This window comes from Oratosquilla oratoria, chromosome 41, assembly GCF_046742065.1.
Source record: "Oratosquilla oratoria isolate Oo_2021 chromosome 41, ASM4674206v1, whole genome shotgun sequence".
Lineage (NCBI taxonomy): Eukaryota > Metazoa > Arthropoda > Malacostraca > Stomatopoda > Squillidae > Oratosquilla > Oratosquilla oratoria.
The window spans coordinates 28807679-28829600 of NC_134817.1; the positions used below are offsets into that span (position 1 = coordinate 28807679).

At 40.6% G+C, this 21922-nt stretch overlaps 1 protein-coding gene across 1 annotated transcript; it reads right to left on the reverse strand.

The window, feature by feature from the left end:
• Positions 1–1422: 1422 nt before the first annotated feature.
• Positions 1423–21382, reverse strand: LOC143021139 (uncharacterized). The gene is made up of 5 exons (XM_076178430.1): positions 21317–21382; positions 8978–21233; positions 8769–8847; positions 8397–8575; positions 1423–8260 (listed from the first exon to the last, which is right to left on the reverse strand). Exons 1-2 carry the CDS (start codon positions 21380–21382, stop codon positions 19554–19556), a joined length of 1746 nt encoding a protein of 581 aa, XP_076034545.1. The 3' UTR covers positions 1423–8260; positions 8397–8575; positions 8769–8847; positions 8978–19553.
• Between the last annotated feature and the right edge of the window lie 540 nt (positions 21383–21922).

A 21922-nucleotide genomic window follows, 5' to 3' on the forward strand; every position in this document is an offset into this window, starting at 1 on the left:
ATTGTTCTTGTTTGTCTAAATAAAGATTCTTTACATTATTTTGTAATTATCCTGGGTTATCTTCTGGTCATCTTGAATAATTGAGAAATTTTGTGTTCTGCTGGGAGCCACTTCCAATGCCGTTTGAAAGACAGGTTATGTTAACGATTAAATAGAATGAATCCTGAGGTCTGCTTAGACATGTAAGCTGCTACCAAACCGTGTTACTACCCTGTCTCTGCAAGGAAACCACTGCACCACGGTTTACTTACGTATAGAGGTAAAATCTTACCACTACGAAACATTGCCGCGAGACGGGTTCGTAGCCTATAACATGACTGTCTAACAATTCACTCGTTGCTACCTTGCACACTTTCCTGGTGGAAACCAGACCCCTGGAGTTACTACTTCATAAGTGAAGCAATGGAAAGCAGCATAATCCCAGATCACACTCTTACAAAGCCACTGATGAGGAAATTGGAGCATTTTCTGAACACGTCAAAAAACTACACAGTATTCCACATTCCTCCAAAAACAATAACTTTACAACATTGACTAGTGTAATGCACAAGTAAATACATACATATGCCAAAGGCATTTCCCCCCTTATATGGGAGGTAGCCAAAACACAAAAGGCATAAAAACCACTCCCACCCATTCCATCCCTATCACACTCCCCTCCCCTCCACCCTTTTATCTTGGCACCTCCTGGATGATGGGTCATCCCTGCACCTTGTCCACTGCCCTGGGTCAGAAGCAGTGTTGCAAGACACAACACATCCATAGCAAGGCCGCTTCATTAAATGAGACCCCCCCCCCCTCTCTGTCCCCTCAAGAAGAAAAGAAGACTGGGAGAAATTCCTTCGGGCTGTGTCAAATTTTTCTCACACATATTCCCTCACTCCCATTCATTCCACCTCATACATCAGATCATCCATATGCAACCGTTCTTCATTCACCCATCCCTCCTCAACAGATATTCCCCTCTTCCCCATCCTAGGTCGCCCCCTCTTGTTCACTCCTTCCACACCTTACTGGTCTTTCTTCACTCTATTTTTTCCACTTGTCCAAACCAATACTCCTTCATCCACCCTATTCCTTGTTTCTCACTCCAACCTAGTAACACCTATCATACCTCTCAGACACCTCATCTCAAATACAAGCAAACTCCTCTCTTATGTTCCATGTTTCTGCCCCATATAGTGCTGTTGGTACAATCACTCCATACAATCTCCTCTTAGCATCCATTCCCAAATGTCTATTTTTCATTGCACTTTTTAATCCACCAAGGCATTTACTTGCTTTCCTCAATCTACATTCTATAATCATTACTACCCTCAACTGCAGTCTGTGCCTCATTTTTCTTTAAATTATTTATCCTTCACAACCTTCACAGAATATGGGAGTACATTGTAACTTCAAATAGGAAACTGAAAAATAAAATTATTTTCCAAATTCTTTATTTCCTGAAAATCAATACATGGTTTACTGGGTGAATACATGTAGGATTCTAATAAATGAAGGTTTCACCTTGAGAAGACAGAACATAGGCTACTACATAAGAGTACAGTATGAATTGTAGAGTATATTATGAGTTGTAAGGAAGTTTAATTTTATTTTCAGAACTGGGATAGTTGGGGAAAATTCAAATGGATTCAAGTATATGAAGGCTCATGAAACATCAAGTGACTGTTGGGGGAGAATGGGCATGGTTGCATGAATTAAGAATGAAATTAAAAGTTGACATACAAAAACAAGCCCAAGCTCAACATCCATTATATCACCATCCACAAGAAAATGCACATCTAACATTCAATTGTCACCCAGAACCAAACACACATCCGCATTTCATACATTCTAAGTTCTAACAACAAGATTCTGAATTAATCTTCGAAAAACATTTGCGAAAAGCAAATTAATTACATTTCCTATTACTGAAATACCAATGAAATTATAATTGTAAACCAATAAAACTAAAATAATTTACCAATAAATCTATCAATCTTGTCCAAATTAACAATGAAACACCAGCAAATACCCAACTTCTTTTGGAACTAAAGCAAATTTCAATAGGAATCAGGGGAACATGGCCAAAGGAGAATTTCACACATTTCTTCTAAAATACTTGTGAACCTTAATTGTCCAAACCCTTTCAACGACACCATTCAAACAAGAAATATTTCTGAAACGCCAGTAAACCTAGTAATGAAAAAAATTTCTTGTACCAGGAAACTTCAAACATGTTTGAAATACATGGGAACATCATACAATTTTCTTACATACCAGGAACTTCAAAGCCTTTTTATGTGAAATAATGGCAAACTTCATTATAATTATTTTCAGAAATACACCTAAACATAACCTAAATATTGTATCTCACTCCAACTGTTCTGGAATATTTCATCTATATCATACATGATGCATACATGCACATTTTGCAAAGATGATAGTTAAAGGACGAGAATACAAAAGTTGAATAATAGATGTAAGTATTTCACTTACTAATTTTTATAGAACATGTGCAACTTCTAGACAAGGGGCTCCTGCATATATTTTATCACTACTCCTAATTAAATACCAAACACACTGCCAGTAATAGAAGTGCAATAATCACCTAAACCTTCAATAACCAATGATGGTCTGTTCCCGTTAATGAAAGAAAAATTGTTGCACCAAAATATCAGCTTCACTAGAAAAATTTACTGCCCCATTCAACCACCAGATAGAGAAAATATGGATGCATAAACTCGCTCATAGCATGGCACTAAACTTCAATGACTAATGAACCACAAGCTTGGTTTTTCCTAATAAACCCTGACATCTTGTAATTAAAAAAATAATTATATTTCTCTAACTTTTACAACATTGCTCTTCTCAATGATACCAGGTTGTCAATCAATTTAATGATTACTCTGCATGTATCAAGACAAACATAAGCTACAGACATTCCACCATTTAACATCCTCACTCCACATTTACTATATTGGGATTCCAATGCATTATATACAGTTTCCATATATTCTAAATATACAAACTCAAAATTGAACAGGAACAAAAACTTAGAGGACACCAGGATGTCAATCAATTTCATGATTATTCTGCATGTATCAAGACAAACATAAGCTACAGACATTTCACCATTTAACATCCTCACTCCACATTTACTATATTGGGATTCCAATGCATTATAGTTTCCAATATTCTAAATATATAAACTCAAAATTGAACAGGAACAAAAACTTGGATGATACAATTGTCTCAGACAAAAATCGATGGTCTCAAACTGTCAGAAAATTTATTTAATTTGGAAGTGGGTAGAAACAACTTCACCAACTGTGTGACTGATGAATGGAATAAACTTCCTGCACTGCAATGTAGTTCAGTTCAAAGCTTTACAATTCATTTAGATAAATACCTATACATGATGCTGTAATGACTATTTTATAATATTTGTTGTTATTATCTGTCCTTTTAACATTGGCTTCTTAGTTATTATTAGTTACATGTCAATGTATTATTTACTATTTACCTGTTTGTTTATCATTTATCTATACCTATGCATTAATTTTATTATCATTCAAAATTTTATATCTAGTTATTTATCATTATTCTATATTTTTTTCATATCCGACCTAGTTATGGACCAAAAGGTCTCCTGGCTGCATGCTCCGCCATTGTAATCCTTTGTAATATCATCTAGTCATGAAAATGCAGTACAATTGTTAAAAACATTGAAAGTATAGGTTTGGCAAGGTCATTAGTACGGCAAACCTACAAGATTTAGAAATTTACTTTCCTAGGCATCTACTACATGGGGAGATGAGTTTGATTTAAGCTTACAATTCTTAATTAACTTCAACTGGTTGGTTCCAAATCATTGCAAGATACCATGTTTTATGTGAATGATTATCTAGCCTCTTCAACTGCTCTACTCTTCAATATCTAACCACATCCTCAATAACCTGATGAGTACAACTTCCAAGGTTAGGTGCCAAAGCAGCAATTTAACAATGTACTATAAAGAAACATGGGTCACATCCTACGTCATGACAACCTTCATTGTTTTGATAACTTAGCATTCCTTGTAAAAACTAGAGCATTGATTAGCAGTTTCTGTATATAACAGTACTAAACACGACCCAATTTGCATTTCATCATCACCAATGAGTTTTACCTCCGTTGTACAAGTGGACTGTGTCAATGCAGGCCTAGCTAGACTTTATGGGAGATATTTATAAGGTGTATATATATGTATACATAAGGGAATCCTCAGTCCCCTAGCTCCATCCCATATGTTTGTATTTTATGACAAGCATGGGGACACTGGCAGCATTCTGATATCTTGCACACATACCCAAGGAAGTCTAGGTCCTATTTACTACTTGCAAGATCAAAGGGAACTCCATTAAAGCTTTCATATTTAACAATGCTCTCAACTTCAGTTTTGAAGGATTCTCAGTGATGATTATCGTCTATGATGATCCCGTCATTCTTAATCCAGGTCGATTCCCTCCCTTGGACGATCCCTACGTGCAGCTCAACCCTGGGTAATACTGGAGGATGTAGACCTGCTTACCACACTGGACACCAGAATCCATACCATAATCTCAGCTGCTGCCACTGCTGTAAAGGAAGATTGGCAGCGAAAGAACAAAGGAACATATCACGTTACCATATGCGCAGTATATTCACATACAAAACAATGAATAGTTCACAGCGACAGAAAGAGTAAGGAACGATACAAACTTACCAAAGGGTAACTTAAAAAGTTACCATATGTGTATTTGGTGCTCCAACGAAGTGATGGTCTTGAAGCCAATGCATGTCTTATGAACTGCAAACTTGTCACTCCTCATCAATTTTGAAATGGTTCCATACCATTAGATCCACAAGCATTGCTTAAATGTGCTGGTAGCTTACTCCAATAGTTAGCAAGTCATCATTGCATAACTGCATTGAAACTAAAACTTTAGCAGTACTCAAAGTATGCCACTGCAACCAAGCGATGTTATAAAATGTCAATGCATTTACTTCAGGTCATGGACTATGCAGTTCCTGAAGCCCTACATCACCCTTCGGTTCATAAGCACATATATTTAAATTCTACTCTATCCTCTTCCTATTTAGATTTTCAATATCCTAGCTGAGGGCATAATGTGCATCAAGAAGATTTAGTACCTCTAGGTATATCTTTGGGCTGTTAATTAATCAATTTAGCCCAGAGTATAAAGTCAACTTGCTACCATGATTTACTCCTGCTTGATCAATGTAACAGCTACAGGAAATGCCAACAATTGTACAATACTTTTATATTTTCAATGTGGATTGGCAGCATATCAATTTCACTTTTCACTGCTATATCAATTTTCCGATGAACTTGTTCCTAGGTACTCTCCCATGTCATTTCTTGGAGCAGTGCTGTAATCCTCAACTTGGTGCTGCACATCAACTCCCAGGGTGTTACTGCATTGTTCCTTTGGCTGTAACTTGCCAAAGTATTTTGTGCTCCTGCACATTGTGGCTTACACTGTAGACTTGCTCCTGCACATGTAATTTACAAATACACTGTAGACTTGCTCCTGCATATGTGATTTACAAATACACTGTAGACTTGCTCCTGCACATGTAGCTTATACTGTAGACTTACTCCTGCATACAGTGGCTTACATAGACTTGCTCCTGCATAGTGATTTACACTGTAGACTTGCTCCTGCATGGTTGCATACACTGTAGACTTGCTCCTGCAGTGGCACATACTGTAGACTTGCTCCCACACACTCTGGCTCACACTGTAAACTTTCTCCTGCAGTGTGTACCTTTCACATTGATTGATTTGTACCACTCCCATTGATGGACTTGCTTCTACAACTTATACCTTTCCCATAGACTTGCTTCTGCAACTAGTACCTTTCCCTGTAGACTTACTCCAGCAACTTGTACCTTGCCCGTAGTCTTGTTCCAGCAACTTGTACCTTGCCCGTAGTCTTGTTCCAGCAACTTGTACCTTGCCCGTAGTCTTGTTTCAGACACTTGTACTTTTCCTGTAGACTTGCTCCTGCAACTATTACCTTTTCTATACAATTGCTCCAGCAACTTGTACCTTTCCCATAGACGTGCTCCAGCAATTTGTACCTCCCATAGACTTGCTCCAGCAACTTGTAGCTATCCTGTAGACTTGCTCCAGCAACTTGTAGCTATCCTGTAGACTTGCTCCAGCAACTTGTAGCAATCTTGTACTTACTCCATCAACTTGCACCTTTCCTTTCATCTTCATCCTGCTACCTGCACCTTTCTATATCCTGTAGACTTGCTCCAGCAACTTGTATCTATCCTGTAGACTTGCTCCAGCAAATTGTACATATCCTGTAGACTTGCTCCAGCAAATTGTACCTTCCCTGTAGTCATGGTCTTGCAACTTGCACCTTTCCTGTAGACTTGCTCCAGCAACTTGTACCTTTCCTGTAGACTTGCTCCAGCAACTTGTACCTTTCCTGTAGGCTTGCTCCAGCAACTTGTACCTTTCCTGTAGGCTTGCTCCAGCAACTTGTACCTTTCCTGTAGGCTTGCTCCAGCAACTTGTACCTTTCCCGTAGCCTTGTTCCAGCAACTAGTACCTTTCCTATAGATTTGCTTCAGCAACTAGTACCTTTCCTGTAGACTTGCTCCAGCAACTCGTACCTTTCCTCGTAGACTTACTCCAGCAACTTGTACCTTTCCTCGTAGACTTGCTCCAGCAACTCGTGTACCTTTCCTCGTAGACTTGCTCCAGCAACTCGTACCTTTCCTCGTAGACTTGCTCCAGCAACTCGTACCTTTCCTCGTAGACTTGCTCCAGCAACTCGTACCTTTCCTCGTAGACTTGCTCCAGCAACTTGTACCTTTCCTCGTAGACTTGCTCCAGCAACTCGTACCTTTTCTCTTAGGCTTGCTCCAGCAATTAGTACCTTTCCTGTAGACTTGCTCCAGCAACTAGTACCTTTCCTGTAGACTTGCTCCAGCAACTAGTACCTTTCCTGTAGACTTGCTCCAGCAACTAGTACCTTTCCTGTAGACTTGCTCCAGCAACTAATACCTTTCCTGTAGACTTGCTCCAGCAACTAGTACCTTTCCTGTAGACTTGCTCCAGCAACTAGTACCTTTCTTGTAGACTTGCTCCAGCAACTAGTACCTTTCTTGTAGACATGCTCCAGAAATTTGTACCTATCCTGTAGATGTGCTCCAGCAACTTGTTCCTTTCCTGTAGACTTGCTCCAGCAACTAGTACCTTTCCTGTAGACATTCTCCAGTAAATTGTACCTTTCCAGTAGACTTGCTCCAACAACTTGTACCTTTCATGTAGACTTGCTTCTGCAACCTGTACATTTCCTATATACTACCACTTGCAAAATGTACCTTTCCTGTATACTTGCTCCTGTGACATTTAGCTTTCCTTTAGACTTGCTACTACAACTTATACCTTTCCCGTAGACATGTTCCTTCTACTTGTACCTTCCACTGTAAATTTGCTCCTACTATTTGTGGCTTACATTATGGACATACTTGTACATACTGTAGTTTACACAGAAGACTACCTCCTGTACATCAGAACTTATACTGTAGACTCGCTTCTGCACATTGTGGCTACACTGTAGACTTGCTCCTCCACTTTGTGATTTAGTGTAGACTCATTCCTGCACATTGTTGTTAACACTGTAGACTTGTTCCAGCACATTTTGGGTTACACTGTAGACTTTCTCCTCCACTGCTTGGTTCTCTAACGTGTACCTTTCCCGTAGATTTACTCTTCCTCCTCCGTGTACCTTTCCTTTAGACTTGCTGCTCTAACATGTACCTTTCTTGTAGACTTGTTCATCCAACACGTACCTTTCCCTTAGACTTGCTCCTCCTACATGTACCTATCTCAGACTTGCAACACGTTTCCAGTAGACCTGCTCCTCCATTATAGATTTGCTCCTGGAACACGTACCTTTCCCTTAGACTTGCTCCTTCTGAGTACATTTCTCTTAGGCTTGATCCTCCAATATGTAGCTTTCCCAGACTTGCTTCACCAACGTGCACCTTTTCCATAGCATTGCCCCTTCCACATGTACCTTTCGTGTACACGTTCCTCTGATGTGTGTCTTTTCTGGAAACTCACTCCTCCAATATGTATCTTTCCTGTAGAGTTGCTCCTCCAATGCCTTTCCCACTGACTTGACCTCCAATGTACCATTCATGTTGACTTTCTCCTCTAGACTTGCTCCTGCAACTTGCACTGTGGTGCCTCTGGTTGTACCATTCCCTGTTAAATGAAATTTATATAAGAATTTTAATTTGAACACAAGGCAGCAAATTTTACATTCCCTCAAATGCTGAGGCTTTTTCATTTGTGGCCACTATACATTATATTCTTCATACATCAAATATAAATTCATTACCTCTGATTCAACATAATTTAATCCAGATGACAATCCTCTCATGGCCCTGGTATCTTGAAGACAACAGCAAATATTGACTTGGTAACCTCTATAAGTTCTTGGGAGGCCAATTATCCATTCCAACAGATGAGCAGTTCTGGCTGGTAGCAATACCTCTGTTGTACTTGGCTCCAATCATCCTGAAATCAATAATATAAACCTGAAGAGGAAAATGAACAAGTCTATACAAGTTATCCTGTTTAATGCTCTACTTTATATTTTTATTTATAGCATCATCCCCTAGAAAGGGGATTGCCTATCTAACCATTAGTAGTAGATATATCAATCCCTTCAAATCCAACATAACTGTTTCATCCACCAAAGTCAACTTACCAAATGGACAGCACAGGCACATGGAAACAGGGCGGTCCCTCATTCCAATTATGATCCCATCATGTACGGTACCAAACTCCTACAAACCAGACAATAATTTGGTATTTATTATAATGATTGAAGGCAACCTGAGACAATCTGTTCATTAATAAGCAATTATATTCATTTAGCCATTGAATAAAATCATATATTTAAATTCCATAACTCACCTCAAAGTATAGTCGTCTTCATTCAATCCAAGTAACTTTCGAAACCAGCTACAAATTTCAAATGCCAAAATATGTGAACAGAAACAAGTTCTTGGAGGAAGGCCCCACCCACTTTCCCACTCTTCCACACAGAGTGTCCAACATGGTGGGATTTCCCCCCCCCCCCTAATTAAATCTTAAATCTTACAAAGAAAGCCTGAATAATCATCCCACCATGTTCACTTCCTCCAAGATTACACATTTGGTAAAATTCTAGCATAAATAAAATATTGCATAAAAAAATTGAAAAGCAATCTACCAGTAATGCAGCATAAACTATTGCATCAAAATTTTGAAATGCAACCTACTAGTATGAATAGTAATGCAAACAGAATCTTGTATTTCATGAAAAAATAACATAAGTAACAATTACAAGTATTTAAAGTGATATTCATATTCAACATTTAAATTCTAATTTCATCTGACAAATTAGTATCCCACTATATTTACTTCTTCAATGAGTAAGTATTTTTCTCCATTATGAATAAAATAACAGCAAAATTCTGAACTACAATCTACTAACATGATCACTAACAGAATCTGGTAGTATAGAAAATAAAGACAAAAAAATAATAATCAAACAATAATAATTATAATAAATAAACAAGTAACAAAATCCGTGAATTATTTCATATAAAGCTCATATTTAAAATATTACATTTTCAACTTAATGTGACTAATTAGTATCCCATCATGTCCAAGATAAGTTTCGCATTTTCAGCATTATAAATAAAGTATGTTTTCAGCATTATAAAGAAAATTCTAAGCAATATAAAATATGTTTTCAGTATTATGGTTTCAACATCATAAATAAAGTTTTTAACACTACAAAGTATGATTTCAACATAAAAACAAAGTATGTTTTAAACATAAACAAAGTGTGTTTTCAACAAAGAAAATATGCTTTCAGCAATATAAATAAAGTACATTTCCAGCATTATAATGTTTTCACTTTTAGTTTTCAGCATTATAAATAAAATACAAGTTCAGTATTATAAGCACTTTCAGCATTAAAGTCATCCACAACAAAAATTTCAACTAAATGTATGACCATTAATGTAAACAGAACCTGATTATAGTATGAAAATAATGTCTAATCTTTGACAACTCATTTCATACAAAGCTATTTTTTCACATTTCAAGACAAATTAGTGCTTCAAAATATAAAAATTACTGCATTTGAAATTATATACTTTAACAAAATCTACCAACACCTTTCCCTTCAGCTGGGAAACAGTTAAGTTTTATATTCCCACCACCCTTATCAAATTTATAACAAAACTAAATTTTCAAGTAACAATAAGAACTTTTTGTTATGTCCTCTCCCCAAATTTTTTTCAATGAAAATACAATGACAACAGTTAATCACAGGAAACTGGGCCCGATTAGTGCTCCTTGTGCGTGGTCTGCAGATTGCACCTACAATGATTTGAAAAATTTAATTTAACCCCCCCCCCCTCCGTAAGTACTATTATGTACAATATATGAACAATCTTACGACGTACACAAAAACTAGAAATGGTGTACCTGATCTACCTGGATGGATGCAATCCGATTCCGTCATCAACCCTCCAGGTGGGAAATCAGCTTCATCAGTTCTTCCTAAAGAACCCTCCAATTGTTACACCATCCCCCCCCCCCCAATACAATATTAACACAATAGCAAACTTTTATTTAAAGGCAACCTTGAAAAAAACTTGCAAGATACTGAAAATCTGATAACCATTTTCTATTCCAAATGATAAAAAAATTGTAGTGCAATGTGATTTACTACTGACAAATTCACTCCATGCTTTCCCAAAATAATGACATGCCCATCCCTACAGGCATATGCAATCCTTATTTTTGCAATCAAAGTATCAACGAAAGGAACTTGCCATACACGATGCTGGGCCAGGAATATCAGGTACCTCATAGTCTGCAGATTCTAAAATGATTGGAAAATGTTAACCTCCCCACCTCCCTCCATACAACTAAGCACACCATTATGTCCCACACATACAAAAACTAGATATAATGTACTTTAGGTTTACCACAAAATAACCCTCTCTACAAGCATATTCAATAACAAATTTTACATGAAAATATCAAGATTAATGAACTTGCCATACATGATGCTGGGCCAGGTAATCCAGGTTCCTCATGTGGTCTGCAGATGGCATCTATAATGATTGAAAAAACATCAACTCCCCCCCCCCACCCTTCCCCTGTACTTCGTGTGCACAGTATCTACTCTGACAATCTCAATATAAACTAAGAATGGTATACATGATATTCATCTCGAAATAACTTATATGCGCTTATGCAATCAATATTTTTGCAAGGAAAATAACTTAAAAACTTGCCATACAAGATGCTTGGCCAAGTGTACCCAAGCTTCACCCCAAAATTATTTGTGTCTAAGTATATTCCTAAATTATTCTTTAAATCAATATATCAACATACCTTGCCATACACAATGCTCGACTAGGAAAACCAGGTTCCTCATGCAGTCTGCAAGCTGCATCCACATTGTCAGGAATTTTTAACTTTGTGCAATCCCACCCCTATCCCCTGTAATACTAAGCAAATATTTTATGATTTAAACTTAAAATGGTGTACCGATATTCATCCCAAAATATATGCCCTCCTGTAAGTATATGAATTATTTTCTAAACAAAAATATGAAGATAAAAGAACATGCCATACCCGATGCAGGGCCAGGTATATCAGGTTCCTCGCATGTGGTCTGCTGATGGCATCTACAACAACTGGGAGACATTAATTTTAAACCCCCACCCTACCCATTTCCCCAGTACTAGGATGCATATTATAAAGTCATTACTTGTATATAAACAAAAAATGGTATACCAGATGTTCAATCAATACTTTAACTTAAATACTGCTCAAAAAACTTGCCATATACATTGCTTGGCCAGGAATACAAGGTTCCTTGTGTTTGGTCTCCTGAAGGCATCTACAACAAGAACAACAAAAAAAGTTAATTCCCCCTCCCCCCTTCCTCCCGTTCTAGTATGCATATTATGGCGATTCTTACAACTTGAATTTGAACAAGAAATAGTGTACCAGACACTTACCCCAATATAAATTTACGTGACTCCATATAAGCAAAAATAATCTGAACTTTGGCAATGAAAACATCAAAATTATAGAACTTGCCATACATGATGCTGGTCCAGGTATACAAGGTTCCTCACATGTGGCCTGATGAAATCTACAACAACTGGGGAATGTTATTTCCACCCCTACCCCCCATTTCTATCATGTACAGTCTTACTACTTGCAATGAAAGCATATACAACACATATTTCTTCAGTTTAAATACTTATAAAAAGAACTTGCCATACTCGTTGCTGGGTCAGGAATACCAGGTTCCTCACATGTGGTCTGATGGCACCTACAATGACCGGAAAACATTAATTTCCACCCCCCACCCCCATATTGCCAGTCCTATATATGGTCTTACTACTTGCATCCATCTATATACTAAGTGCTTTTTCCCCTTTACAAGGAAGCAGTCTAACAGGCAAGTACCCACCCCCACCCATTTCACTCCCATCCACCACCCTTTCCTCTCTCTCATCTTAGCTCCTCACAGATGACAGGTCATCCCTGTATCCCGACCACTGCCCTGTACATCTCCCCACCCAATCTCTGTTACCAACTCCTTTAATCCCTCCTCAAACCCTACCACAAGTGCAGCAGCAACAATCAACCAACTCACCTCCTACCTTTCTCCATTTTCTTTAACGATCTCAATTCCCCTGCCCATTATCCTTGCCTTTACTTCCCACACCACCCCATCCATGTACACATTGAACAGCTATGACATTACACATCCCTGTCACAGCCCCACCTTTACCACAAACAACCACCAGTATAGAAATAAAAAATTATATAGCTCACAAATGCCCCAATATAAATCTAAAACATACCACCACGTAAGTAGGTGTAATTTATAATTTTGCAATGAAAATGTAAGATTAAATAATTTGCCATCCACGATGCTGGGCCAGGGATCCAGGGATACGAGGGTCCTCATGTGAAGTCTGCTTAAGGCATCTACAATAACTGGAAACTTTTCATTTTCACCCTCCCCCCCACTATTATAATTATGCACATTGGTCTTACAAGTTGTACAGAAACTACAAATGGTATACCCAATGTCCACTCAAACAAATTTATTATACGTCCTTCCCTATAAACATATGCAATCAATACTTTTGGAAGAAAAATATCAAGACTAACAAACTTGCAACATACAATGCTTGGACAGGAATAGCAGGTCCTCAAATGCAATCTGCAGATGGCATCTACAATGACTAGAAAATATCACAAACCTCCCCCTTCCCCAGTGCCACTATGCAAGTTATTAAGTCTGCTTATGCATGAACTAAAAATGGTGCACCTGATGTTCATCTTAAAAATAACAATGACATGCCCCTCACTAGCATATACATTATCTTTGCAATGGAAAAAAATAAAAAACATTGCCATACACGATGCTGGGCGAAGAACACCAGGGTCCTCACGTGTTGTCTGCTGATGGCATCTATAATGACTAGAGAATGTTAACTTTCACCCCCACCCCCATTTCTAGAATGCACATTATGGACACCCTAATGAAATGTGTACAACTAGAAATAGTGTAACTTTATGACATATCTTTCCTTATAAGCATGTGCAAAAGATATTTCTTCAGCCAAAATATTGATGAAAGAACTTGCCATAAACGTTGCCGAGTCAGGAATACCAGCCTCCTCATGCGAGCTGTGCAGATACTACCTACAATGACTGGAAAAATGTTAATTTCCACCCCCCTCCCAACCACTTCCCCAGTTCTAGTATGCACATTATGGACAGTTTGCCTGGTATAGAAACTAACTACTTTTCAACCCAAAATATCTTTATATCCCTACATACATGCATATCCAATCAACTTTTTTGTAATGACAATATTAAGATTAAAGAACTTGCCACACACGATGCTGGGCCAGGAATTCGAGGTTCCTCTCACATGGTCATCTGCTGATGGCATCTACAACGACTAGATTTTTTTAACGAACCCCCCTCAATTTCCCCCATTATAAGTATGCATATTATGAACAAGACTTGTATATAAAAAGCAGATGCAATAAATATTTCTGCAATTAAAATATCAATGAAAGAACTTGCCATAAATGTTGCTGGGCCAGGAATACCAGGATCCTCCTGTGCGGTCTCCTGATGGCATCTACAATAACTGGAAATTGTTAATTTCCACCCCCCACCCCATTTTCCCAGACCTTGTGAGCACATTATGGACAGTCTTAAAATTTCAAAAGAAACTTGAAATGATGTATCTGATGATTACCCCAATATAACTTTACAACAGGCCCCTCCCTATAAGCATATGTATTCTATAATTTTGCAATGAAAACATCAAGATTAAAGAACTTGCCATACCCAATGCTGAGCCAGGAATACAGGGTCCTCACATGTGGTCTGCTAATGGCATCTACAATGACTAGATAATTGTTAATTTCTACCCCCTCCCCCCCAACTCCATTAATATCAGGTAGTCTTTCAAGTTCTACAAAAAAAATATAAATGGTAAATTCGATGTCCACCCTAAAATGAATGCATGACATGCCTTTTCCTACAAGCATTTGTAAAATATTTTTGCAAGGAAAATTTCAAGATTAATGAGCTTTCCATACATTATGCTTGGACAAGAATACCAAGTTCATCGATTGCAATTTTCAGATAGCATCTACTATGAATGTAAAACATTACCACCCTCCTCCCTTCATCCATGCTAATGTGCATATTTCTTATGACAAACTATGAATATACCCAATGTTCATCCCAAAAGAACTGCAAGATGCCCCTGCCTATAAGCATATCCAATCAATACTTTATCAATAAAAATAGCAGATTGAATCTACAATGACTGGATAATGTTAAATACACCCCCACCCTATAAAACACTGGCCCCTCCCCTCCCCAATACAATTATGACCAACCACATTCCCCCTGCCATCTCTGAAGTGAACTTACCATGAACAAAGACAAAGTGGGACTTTGCAACATGCTACTACCTACAATGACTGGGAAACTAAACTACCTCCACTTAAGCAAGATGTATCTCATCCCTACTGATATAGTTCCATTCTAAAAATAAAAACCAATGGGAGATATCTTACAACACCTTTCAACTTTCACTTACATGGAAATTCCCTTGAAGACAGATTGAAGAAATCCAGACACATGCTGACCAGCAGGTTGTATCTACAATGACTAAGATATTTATTGGACACCCCCCTCCCCAAGATAAAACTAGGCATCTTCATACACTGAACAAACAAGCGATGAAAAAATAACTCGCATATATGTGAATGTATACATATTTACTGTAAATCTATTTGCACAAACAAGTGCTGTATGAACATAATGTCTAAATTCTACTGAAACTCAAATGCAGGGGTGCAATATTGCTTACTATGCTTGCAGCATTACCACCTCTTCACTGGGATGACATTTTTACAAACATATACAGGTGTTGATGAATGGACATGGGAAAAATCATTGGACAGACACAGGGCTGGGAATTCCTAAAAAAAGACGCAAGAGAAATCTTACATCCCCCTGCCCTCTCCCACATCCAGTAATTCCTTTTTTGATTGGAAAGGATTCACATCCCACCCATGACACTATAATGACTTCCAGTGATAAAACTAGAATTACCATGAACACATTTCCATGTACAATTGAAAAATTGTGCTGTAATGACTATATCTTACTTCTGGATAATATCAGTTAGATCCAACATGGGTAAGCTTTAAGGACATAACATGACCTACCCTGTCCATGTTAACTGCTCACAACCAACAAAGAGTACTTTCTATGATCACAATAAACTGGATCCATCTGGCTTCTTGTATAAATTTGCAGGCTGCTATCTATAATGACCATATAGTTTATTTGTTCCCCCCACCCAAACCACTTGGTATAGCCCAAATATATATGAAGTCAACTATGAAATCATGACATTGCCATTTACTAATAAACAAGTCTGGACACAAGATACCAAAACAATTACCACCAACCCCTACCGATTCCTCGTGAAGTCAACAGCCGACCTGTGTGCTTGTAGGGTCCTGATCCCCCTCATCAGTTGGGAATATCGCCTTTCCTACAAAGACATCTATTAATGCCCACTGGGCACCCCCTCCCCTTGTTATAGTCAAGTTTGACATATCTAACTAAAGAAACACAAGCCAAGAAAGATTAGCGATAACAGAATATAGACATTTACAGTAAATTATATTTATACAAACATGTACACGGAGAATGAGTATTCTAACCTCTTCTGTTAAAAGCAGAGATGTACTCATGGATCCTCATCACCATCAGCTTGGAAGAAACTTCTTTCTAAAAAGACTTAGAAATCTTAACCCCTTTCTCCCTCCCATTTATAAATTTGACACCACTAAAATTAATATGTAGGCTACATACCACAACACCCTCCCCATTCCCTTTCAAGTTGAATTGCTTCTTTAAGACAATGCAAAAAATTAGCAAATGTGGTTGAAATTGTTAAAATTATGACTGCCTTGAGGACTCTACAAGACTCCCAACTTCATCAAAATACCTATTCCACATTATTTATAATATACATATATGGACCGTGGGACCCTCGTAATCTATCTACAATTATTAAAATCAAACTTTCTCAAAGCCCAATCCCCTTGTAACAAGATTATTAACTGAAAATTTGTACTATGGTGCAAACTAACCTTCAATGATAAGCATGGCTGTTCACGGGATTTTTTCTTTAGTAACAAACATTAACCCATTCCCCACACTACAGTAGATTTTTGTTTTTAATACAAAGGGAAACTATAGATACCTCCAGTAATGTCAGCAGTGAAGTAGCCCTTCCTTAATCAAATAATTCCATTCTAAACTAAAATAAAGTCTACAACAACTTTCCACTTACAAGAAACTTAGTCATGAAGACAAACACTCCAGTCTGAACGTACTGACCAGCAGGTTGCCATCTAAAATGACTTAAGAGTACTTATTGGTTAACAACTCCTCCCCCAAGATGAAACTGGCATTTCTCACACTGAACATGTACACGATATGAAAAATTAAATTATAAATAAAGCTATGGTTATTTAAAATAAATTATAATCTGCACAAACACATACCATGTGAATGAACGCAACCTCTAACCTCTAGTGACACTCAAATGCAGTGACGCAGTGTTGTTTACCGGTACTAAGCTTGCAGTAGCATCACCTCTTCTGCCAGTAGGATCTTCCTAGAAAAGGCTTGGAGAAATCTTACAGTTCCCTTCCCCCCCTCCCACTTATAAATTTAATTACACTAATTCCTTAATATCTGGACTGAAAAATACATCCCTTATCCCACTTTGAAAACTCGTAAAAAATACATTATTGTTGGATCAAACTCGGGTGAGCTTTAAAAGCCATGATTTACCCCATCTCTATGTTAACTACTGACAACCAACACTCAAGAGCACTTGCCATGGTCATGATGAACTGGATGCTCTTGGTTTCACATGTCAATCTGCAGGCAGCCACCTATAATGACTATGAAGAGTTTATTTGGAACCCCCCCCCTCGACAAGTTCATACAGCCCATGTATTTAAAAAAAAACTATGAAATCATGACATTTCTTCCAAAGCCTTGATTCTTACAATTCCCCATCCTTTCCCACTTTAACTTAATACTAATTTATGCAGATGTAGGCTATACACTTATTCACCTTTAATCTTCATTCATGCCAAAATTTTAGTTAAGGGATACTGCAAACAAATATACAGAAATGATAGACTTGCATCACCCGATCCATTCTAGAGAATAGAGACATCTTAAATCTTTTGGATAGAACTTGCTATTGAAGAATGACTGAAGACACATGGCACCACCATAGCATCAATATGTGGCCTGTTACTTTATAACTGGAAAATGTTTATTGGTGCCCCCCCCCCCTCCCCAACCTTATAAGCAAGATATTCTCAATAATGCAAGCATGCAGGAGTATCCAAACAACACTATATTTCAAATAATATGTTAAAAGCAAAAAGAAGTGCATAAAAGGAAAAGGAAATGACTTGCCAAACAATGAACACGTGATATCCAGCTTCCAGAAAATGGCATTTTGCTGGCCAAAATCTACAATGAAAATTGCTTTTAGGTTCCCCACTCCCCCCTTTTCCTTAATTGTTAAATGGTAATAGCTACAACATTGTACAATCAATGTGAATGATGAGAATGTCATCCTGGGACTAAATTTATCGGGACAAATGACAACACCCACCCACCACTCTAATGCTGAAGAACTCTAGGCAGACAAAATTACTGTAGATCCTCATTCCATGGTCATGGCTACTACCAATTTGAAGATTTCCAAATCAATCTGTTTACACCTTGTCATTTTTTAAAGTAATTTGCCTGATAGATGAACCATTGGAAAGATACAGATGCAATAACTAAAATTTAACTTTCCCATCCCAATCTACTTGCAATATACAAATTGATACAAGGAAAATGTACAATGTAAAACTAATCCATTGTAATGGGCATGGTCAATCAGCAATTTGTTCTGAAATTAAACACTTCCCACACTATATCATGACAAATGAATGGGGAATTTTAGCAGTCTCCAATGCCTGCAGCGAAGTATTCAATCCTCAATCTGGTATGATAAAAGAAATTAATCCCATTCTAAATATGGGCATTTAACAGCACAATTTCTGGAAGGAGAAAGAAAAGGAAACTATTTCGGTGCATCATCATCAAAGCCTCAAACTACTCAAATTAGTAATCAGTCACCATGGAGGCACATTTTTTTTTAATTGGGGGATTGTCCGAAAATGAGCATTCTCAACCTGCCAAAAGAAAATCTGTATTGCCAAATAATAAACAGATAAAACTGCAATGAAAGGGTGGAAAATGCAACTGCAACAAGTATACCACCAATGAAGCACAGGACAGGTCCATCACAACTGCCACCTTTCAGAAAGTTCTGAAAGGTACAAATCTGTTTACCAGCCCTAACCCACATACAAAAATGTCTTTCCTCTGGAGATAGAATAACTACATCCCCTTCACCTGTATCTAACTTCTGTATAACAAAGAACTTATGAAAACATGATCTTGCCTGGATGACTTCTGCACTTCAACATTCTTTATCAATCCTTGCAGAGATGAATCAGTTTCAGAAGCATTCTCACTGAAGATACCGATGCTATAATCACCAACTGTCCATAAGATTCACCAATTCTGGAACAACTTCAACTATAATATTAACCCCACCCAGACCCATCTAATTTCCACGTCAGAAGCAAGAGCAAATTTACTCCTTTCTACTTTGCATTCAACACCCTACATGCAAGAAAAGCAAATGTGGTTTTAATAATTTGATGAGAAAACATGGCATTGAAATACCAATCTTTAGGCAATTTGTTTGGTCAGCTGCTATTCTGAAACAAAATGAAAACCCTTAGCTGGCCAAGTCTAATTCCTAAGAGAAAGCAACATTTCCAATTAAGAACCTGGTGAAGAGAAAAAAAATCCCATTAGCTGCCACGACGCCCTCGAAGACTCGACGGTACCGACGACGTTTTTGAAGACGCTGGCCGGGACCCTCTACTCCCCCGCAGACGATGGCCAGGACCCTCGACGCCCTGGTAGACACGCTGGGACCCACGACGCCCTGGTAGATACACGCTGGGACCCACGACGCCCTGGTAGATACACGCCAGGACCCACGACGCCCTGGTAGATACACGCCAGGACCCACGACGCCCTGGTAGACATGCTGGGACCCACGACGCCCTGGTAGACATGCTGGGACCCACGAAGCCCTGGGAGACACACGCCTGGACCCACGACGCCCTGTTAGACACATGCCAGGACCCACGACGCCCTGGGAGACGCACGCCGGGACGCACGACGCCCTGGTACACACACGCCGGGACCCATGAGAACCTGGTAGACACACGCCGGGACCCACGACGCCCTGGTAGACACACGCTGGGACCCACGACGCCCTGGTACACACACGCTGGAACCCACGACGCCATGGTAGACACACGCCGGGACCCACGACGCCCTGGTTGACACATGCTGGGATCCACGACGCCCTGGTACACACACGCTGGGACCCACGCCCTGGTAGACACACACTGGGACCAACGACGCCCTGGTAGACACGCTGGGACCCACGTCGCCCTGGTGGACACGCGCCTGGACCCACGACGCCCTGGTAGACACGCCTGGACCCACGACGCCCTGGTAGACACACGCCTGGACCCACGACGCCCTGGTAGACACGCTGGGACCCACGACGCCCTGGTAGACACACGCTGGGACCTACGACGCTCTGGTAGACACACGCCTGGACCCACGACGGCCTTGTAGACACGCTGGGACCCACGACGCCCTGGTAAGACACACGCTGGGACCCACGACGCCCTGGTAAGACACACGCTGGGACCCACGACGCTCTGGTAAGACACACGCTGGGACCCACGACGCCCTGGTAAGACGCACGCTGGGACCCACGACGCCCTGGTAAGACACACGCTGGGACCCACGACGCCCTGGTAAGACACACGCTGGGACCCACGACGCCCTGGTAAGACACGCTGGGACCCACGACGCCCTGGTAAGACACGCTGGGACCCTCGACGCCCTGGTAAGACACACGCTGGGACCCACGACGCCCTGGTAAGACACACGCTGGGACCCACGACGCCCTGGTAAGACACACGCTGGGACCCACGACGCTCTGGTAGACACACGCCGCCCTGGTAGACACACGCCTGGACCCACGACGCCCTGGTAGACACACGCCGGGACCCACGAGAACCTGGTAGACACACGCCTGGACCCACGACGCCCTGGTAGACTCGCCGACACCCACGACGCCCTGGTAGACACACGCCTGGACCCACGACGCCCTGGTAGACACACGCCGGGACCCACGACGCCCTGGTAGACACACGCCTGGACCCACGACGCCCTGGTAGACACACGCCTGGACCCACGACGCCCTGGTAGACACACGCCTGGACCCACGACGCCCTGGTAGACACACGCCTGGACCCACGACGCCCTGGTAGACACACGCCTGGACCCACGACGCCCTGGTAGACGCACACGCCAGGACCCACGACGCCCTGGTAGACACACGCCAGGACTAACGACGCCCACGTAGACACGCCAGGAGCCACGACGCCCTTACACGCCGGGACACGACGACCTCTAGACAATCGCCAGGACACACGACGACCTTGTAGACACTCGCCGGGACACAAGACGACCTTGTAGAAACACGCTGGGGTACATGACGACCTAGAAAATACTCGCCGGGATACACGGCGACCTAGAAGACACTTGCCAGGGCATACGGCGAACTAGAAGACTCGCCGGGACACACAGCGACCTGGACAACACTCCCTGGGCCAGTGACCTGGACGACTCGCCGGGACACAGTGACCTAGACGACACTCGCTGGGACGCACGGCGACCTGGAAGACTCACTCGCCGACACGCACGACGCTCTGGTACTCGGCGAGACCCACGACGCCCTGGTAGACTCGCCGATACCCACGACGCCCTGGTAGACTCGCCGACACCCACGACGCCCTGGTAGACTCGCCGACACCCACGACGCCCTGGTAGACTCGCCGACACCCACGACGCCCTGGTAGACTCGCCGACACCCACGACGCCCTGGTAGACTCGCCGACACCCACGACGCTCTGGTAGACTCGCCGACACCCACGACGCTCTGGTAGACTCGCAGACACCAACGCCCTTGTAGACTCGCCGACACCAACGACGCTCTGGTAGACTTGCCGACACCAACGACGCCCTTGTAGACTC

What these genes read in the sequence shown, in the direction of transcription:
- LOC143021139 (XM_076178430.1), bottom strand. Translation starts at nt 21,382, where the DNA reads ATGTACCCCAGCGTGTTTCTACAAGGTCGTCTTGTGTCCCGGCGAGTG. An exon ending in TGTCTACAAGGTCGTCGTGT is followed by an intron (nt 21,234 to 21,316) that starts GTCCTGGCGATT and finishes GGGCGTCGTTAG; the next exon opens with TCCTGGCGTGTGTCTACCAG.